We start from the raw sequence: 6,090 nt of genomic DNA on the forward strand, positions 1-6,090 counted from the left end.
GCATTGCTGAATCAAATCACGCAACAGAAAATGGCAGAAGAAATGGACGTTCGAACGCATCTGACGCAATTCTATGACGCCATCGATAAGCTTCAAGCCATGAACGTCGAAATCAACGGCGATCTGCTCACCGTGATGATTTTGAACAGTCTACCGGCTAGTTTCGAGACTTTTCGTATCGCGATGCTATCCAGGGACGATTTACCCGATCCCGATTCTTTGCGTATAAAAATCATCGAAATAGATGATACAAGGAAACAGAAGGAGAAAGATGACGACAACGGCGCCATGTTTGCAAGGCATGGCCCTCCTGGCGGACAATCGCGAAAACCACACGCCAGTGCTGACACACAGAACAGCAGCAAATAAATTTTGAACGACAAACGCATCAAATATAAGTGTGGTTATCGTCACAAGGTTGGTCACAAAACAGCGAACTGTTTCGCGAAGAGGAAGACAGCCTCCCAAAAGGCGAATGTTGTCGAACAGACACTTATTGTAGAGTGTTTACAATCGTCGACGAACAGTGCATCACCGTCCAAATGGTGTCTTGACAGTGGCTGCACGTCTCATCTGTGTAACGATAAAAATTTGTTCATTGAGTCAGAAGAGACAAATGGTGGACTCAAACTAGCAAGCGATGCAGTGACGCAAGTAACCGGAAAAGGTTCTGTTCGGTTGTCAGCCTCAAATGGTGAAGTCGAGCAATCTTTCAAGCTTAAGGATACTTTGCTCGTTCCGAGTTTGAGAGTGAATTTGTTATCCGTTTCTAAAATCGTCGATAAAGGTAATGAAATCCTTTTTTCCAAAAATCAAGCGGTCGTAAGAGACTCTCAAAAACAGGTCGTATTACTTGCGGATCGCGAAGGCGATTTATTTTTTGTTCGACAAGAATCACAACAGGCGTGCGTAGCAGACAAAGTGACTAAATCTAGTGCGGAAATATGGCACGAACGCTTGGGACACTTGAACGCAAATGACATGAACCTGATGAAAAACAAACAAATCGCGTCCGGTTTGAATTTTACTGGCGTTGCAAATATGCGTGCGTGTGAGGTGTGTTTGACCGGGAAATTGACACGCTTACCGTTTCAATCGCGAACCGAACGTTCTCGCGCATTGCTCGAAATCATTCACAGTGACGTTTGCGGACCCATGCGTATAGAATCACAAGGCGGTGCACAATATATTGTAACTTTCATCGACGATTATAGTCGTTATTGTACCGTTTACTTTATTCGAAACAAGAGTGATGTACTTTCCAGGTTCGTTGAGTTCAAAAACTTTGCGGAGACACAGACAGGACACAAAATCAAAGCCCTCCAGTCCGACAATGGCAAGGAATATTGTAATGAAGCTATGGACAATGTTCTCAAAAGTTCCGGAATCCGTCGTCGCTTGACCACGGTGCATACACCACAACAAAACGGTGTCAACGGTGTAAAAACAGAACGCTAGTGGAATCCGCGCGATGCATGCTTCTGCAGTCGGGACTTCCTTCTTCTTTTTGGGCAGAAGCAATCGCCACAGCTTGCCACATTCAAAATAGATGTGTAACGCGAAGTTTGAGCGAAGGCACACCGTATCAAAAATGGACCGGAAAACGTCCTTTCATAGGTTATTTCAAAATCTTTGGCATCAAAGCTTTCGTTCTTGACAAAACGCCGAATAAAGGAAAATTTGACAAGAGATCGAAGCAAGGGATCTTTGTTGGTTATTCGGAGGAAAGAAAAGCCTATCGCATTTGGATTCCGGGTGAAAAAAGGGTCGTAGCGTCGCGTGATGTAAGATTCTTAAACGAATTCGAGCCGGAAACAGAGTTCGAGGAATTCGTGTCAGATAATGAGGGATTTTCGGAAGGCCAAAGTATTGAGATTTTTTCCAATCAGCGTATTGCGTGTGATGCATCAAACGATGATGAAGGATTGGCGGATAATTCTGCAACAAATTCGGGAGCTCATTTAGAAACCAGTAATGATCAAATTACCAGTAGTTCTACCGTATCGGCGGTACGCGGTCGAGGTAGGCCACGTATTGTACGTACCGGAAATCGCGGTCGCCCGTCGAAGGTATATTGTCAGGTACCAGGTGCACTTGATCACGCTACGGAAGAACATGTTGAAGGTGGTAGTATCACTAGAAGTCGTGCTGCAAGAGTCAGGATTAACGAAGACAGCGCCAGATCGAATGACGGAGACGAGGATTCCACAAACGAAGCTTCTTGGAATACGAATCCAAATCGCAATCATCAATCGCCGAGTGATGATGACGAAGTGGAGTGGCATGACGCAAATTTCGCAATAAATGCATCTGAGATGCCGCTCTCTAAGGCTCTGAATGGCCCGGATGCTGACGAATGGAAAGAAGCTATCTATTCTGAAATTAAAAGTCTCGTTGCTAACGATACTTGGGAGCTGGTCAATAAGCCTGACGGCGAAGAAGTTGTGCGTTGTAGGTTCGTGCTTCGAAATATATACGATGCTGATGGTAGTCTGGAACGTCGAAAGGCCAGACTCGTAGCCAAAGGGTTCACGCAGAGACCTGGAATAGATTTCCACGACACTTTCGCACCTGTAGCCAGACTCGACTCTTTTCGGTTGTTGATGGCATTGTCTGTGGAGCTTAATCTTGATGTTTTTCAGTTGGACATCACAACCGCTTATCTCAATGGAGACATCGACACTGATATTTATATGAGTTCTCCGGATCTCCTGGATGAGATGCTCAGAGAAATCATTCACCGAGAGAAAAATAGCATCGTTGCGGACAAGGCAAAGGTGATGCTGCAGCGTCTTTTGAACGGAGCATACACATGCAAGCTCAAGAAGGCCTTATACGGACTTCGTCAAGCTGGTCGTCGCTGGTACATAAAACTAAATGAAGCTTTTGACAAGATCGGGTAGGTGCCTACAAATGCAGATCCTTGTGTATATGTTGATCAAAGGAAGAAAAGCATAACGATTGTACTGGTGTACGTTGACGACATTCTAATTGCATCGAATGATCCAACACGTGCTGAGGAAATCAAATCTCAGTTATCCAAGAGGTTTTCGATGAGAGACATCGGAATGGCTAAATACTGCCTCGGTATTCAGATCTCTCGAGCAAGGGAGAGTCTGACGTTGTCTCAGGAACGCTATATCGAGGAGGTTCTGAAGAGATTCAACATGGAAAATTGCAAACCTGTGAAAACACCGCTGGTGGTTGGAGCTAAATTAACTACAGAAGAAATGGAGAATAAGAACGTGGGTTCGGACTTCCCGTTTCGAGAACTCATCGGTGCCCTGATGTACATTGCTTTGGCGACACGGCCCGATATCTCACATGCTGTGAGTGTGCTAAGCCAATTCAACTGCAACTATCAGAAGACTCATTGGCTGGCCGCAAAGAGGATTCTTCGTTATCTCAAGGGGACTAAAACTCACGGTCTCGTCTACCAGAAGAGCCAAAGAACACTGATTGGTTATGTCGATGCCGATTGGGGGAACTGTACTATCGACCGGAGATCTTTCACTGGATCTGCCTTTGTTCTCGCAGGTTCGGTTGTCGCTTGGGAATCCAAGAAGCAACGTACGACTGCTCTATCCTCAACGGAAGCGGAGTACATGGCCATCAGCGATGCCGCAAAACAAGGTGTCCATCTTTTAGGATTTCTTAAAGAGCTAGGCCTTCAAAACTTTGCTCGACTCAAGCTGTACAACGACAATCAAGGGGCTCAAAAACTAGCGCATAATCCACTTTTCCACGCGAGAACTAAGCATATAGATGTGCGCCATCATTTTATACGCCAAGTTCTCCGGGATCATCCGATCGTACTGGAGTACTTGTCCACCGAGTCAATGTTGGCCGATGTTCTGACAAAAGCACTTCCTCGTGCGAAACATGAAAAGTGTATTTTTGGTCTAGGTGTATTTCGTTGTGATAAACACGGTAAAATTGAGGGAGAGTGTTGAAGAGACAATTGTTCCGTGTTTCTTCACACTGTGGAGCCATCTAACATTTTTTGTCTTATGGTTAAGTGCGCCCTCTCCATAACCACTATGTATACTGCGCCTTCTTGGTCAGTCTGATCCGAACACTCACAACGGTCAGTTTCTAATAAAGTATATTTCTTTTCATTTTATCGTTCGTAATTCCTGCCCTGCCATTTGCTCAATAGGTTATGGGCCCAGGCACTACGGGTATTGAAGTAGATTTTTCTTTTGTGTGATATACGTAACATAAAGAACGTTCTCGAAAATTCTTCGACCCAGTGACACGCGAACAAATTGAAAATGAATACTGTAAACTCCACGCGAATAGAAGCGCTTACGCGTGATAATTATGACACGTGGCGAATTCAAGTGGAAGCTCTTTTAATAAAAAACGACACGTGGTCGTACGTTTCGGGCGATATACCGATGCCAGTAGTAACCGGTGAAGGCGAAGCACGCCAAAGATCGGAAGCTCGACACAAGGAATGGATTGCAGCGGATCGCAAAGCGAAATCAGACCTCGTTCTCTCAATTTCACCGTTGGAGCTGAAACAAATTCGTGGATGCGTGACATCAAATGATGTGTGGAGAAAATTGGAAACTGTCTACGCATCGAAGGGTCCTGCAAAAAAGGCAGCATTGCTGAATCAAATCACGCAACAGAAAATGGCAGAAGAAATGGACGTTCGAACGCATCTGACGCAATTCTATGACGCCATCGATAAGCTTCAAGCCATGAACGTCGAAATCAACGGCGATCTGCTCACCGTGATGATTTTGAACAGTCTACCGGCTAGTTTCGAGACTTTTCGCATCGCGATGCTATCCAGGGACGATTTACCCGATCCCGATTCTTTGCGTATAAAAATCATCGAAATAGATGATACAAGGAAACAGAAGGAGAAAGATGACGACAACGGCGCCATGTTTGCAAGGCATGGCCCTCCTGGCGGACAATCGCGAAAACCACACGCCAGTGCTGACACACAGAACAGCAGCAAATAAATTTTGAACGACAAACGCATCAAATATAAGTGTGGTTATCGTCACAAGGTTGGTCACAAAACAGCGAACTGTTTCGCGAAGAGGAAGACAGCCTCCCAAAAGGCGAATGTTGTCGAACAGACACTTATTGTAGAGTGTTTACAATCGTCGACGAACAGTGCATCACCGTCCAAATGGTGTCTTGACAGTGGCTGCACGTCTCATCTGTGTAACGATAAAAATTTGTTCATTGAGTCAGAAGAGACAAATGGTGGACTCAAACTAGCAAGCGATGCAGTGACGCAAGTAACCGGAAAAGGTTCTGTTCGGTTGTCAGCCTCAAATGGTGAAGTCGAGCAATCTTTCAAGCTTAAGGATACTTTGCTCGTTCCGAGTTTGAGAGTGAATTTGTTATCCGTTTCTAAAATCGTCGATAAAGGTAATGAAATCCTTTTTTCCAAAAATCAAGCGGTCGTAAGAGACTCTCAAAAACAGGTCGTATTACTTGCGGATCGCGAAGGCGATTTATTTTTTGTTCGACAAGAATCACAACAGGCGTGCGTAGCAGACAAAGTGACTAAATCTAGTGCGGAAATATGGCACGAACGCTTGGGACACTTGAACGCAAATGACATGAACCTGATGAAAAACAAACAAATCGCGTCCGGTTTGAATTTTACTGGCGTTGCAAATATGCGTGCGTGTGAGGTGTGTTTGACCGGGAAATTGACACGCTTACCGTTTCAATCGCGAACCGAACGTTCTCGCGCATTGCTCGAAATCATTCACAGTGACGTTTGCGGACCCATGCGTATAGAATCACAAGGCGGTGCACAATATATTGTAACTTTCATCGACGATTATAGTCGTTATTGTACCGTTTACTTTATTCGAAACAAGAGTGATGTACTTTCCAGGTTCGTTGAGTTCAAAAACTTTGCGGAGACACAGACAGGACACAAAATCAAAGCCCTCCAGTCCGACAATGGCAAGGAATATTGTAATGAAGCTATGGACAATGTTCTCAAAAGTTCCGGAATCCGTCGTCGCTTGACCACGGTGCATACACCACAACAAAACGGTGTCAACGGTGTAAAAACAGAACGCTAGTGGAATCCGCGCGATGCATGCT

General features: G+C 45.0%; 1 protein-coding gene across 1 annotated transcript in view; it reads left to right on the plus strand.

Annotated features, from left to right (window-relative positions):
- The window catches only part of LOC108627534 (luciferin 4-monooxygenase), a 20,716-nt gene extending 19,258 nt beyond the window's left edge, over positions 1-1,458 (plus strand). The window contains exons 9-12 of the mRNA XM_026815640.1: positions 28-361; positions 434-787; positions 893-1,056; positions 1,249-1,458. Of these exons, the coding sequence (XP_026671441.1) occupies positions 28-361; positions 434-787; positions 893-1,056; positions 1,249-1,458 (1,062 nt within the window). The remainder of the gene's footprint in view (positions 1-27; positions 362-433; positions 788-892; positions 1,057-1,248) is intronic.
- The last annotated feature ends 4,632 nt before the right edge of the window (positions 1,459-6,090 follow it).

The sequence above is a fragment of the Ceratina calcarata genome, unplaced genomic scaffold (genome assembly GCF_001652005.2).
Source record: "Ceratina calcarata isolate Rehan_Ccalc_2016 unplaced genomic scaffold, ASM165200v1 scaffold476, whole genome shotgun sequence".
In the NCBI taxonomy this organism is placed as follows: Eukaryota; Metazoa; Arthropoda; class Insecta; order Hymenoptera; family Apidae; genus Ceratina; species Ceratina calcarata.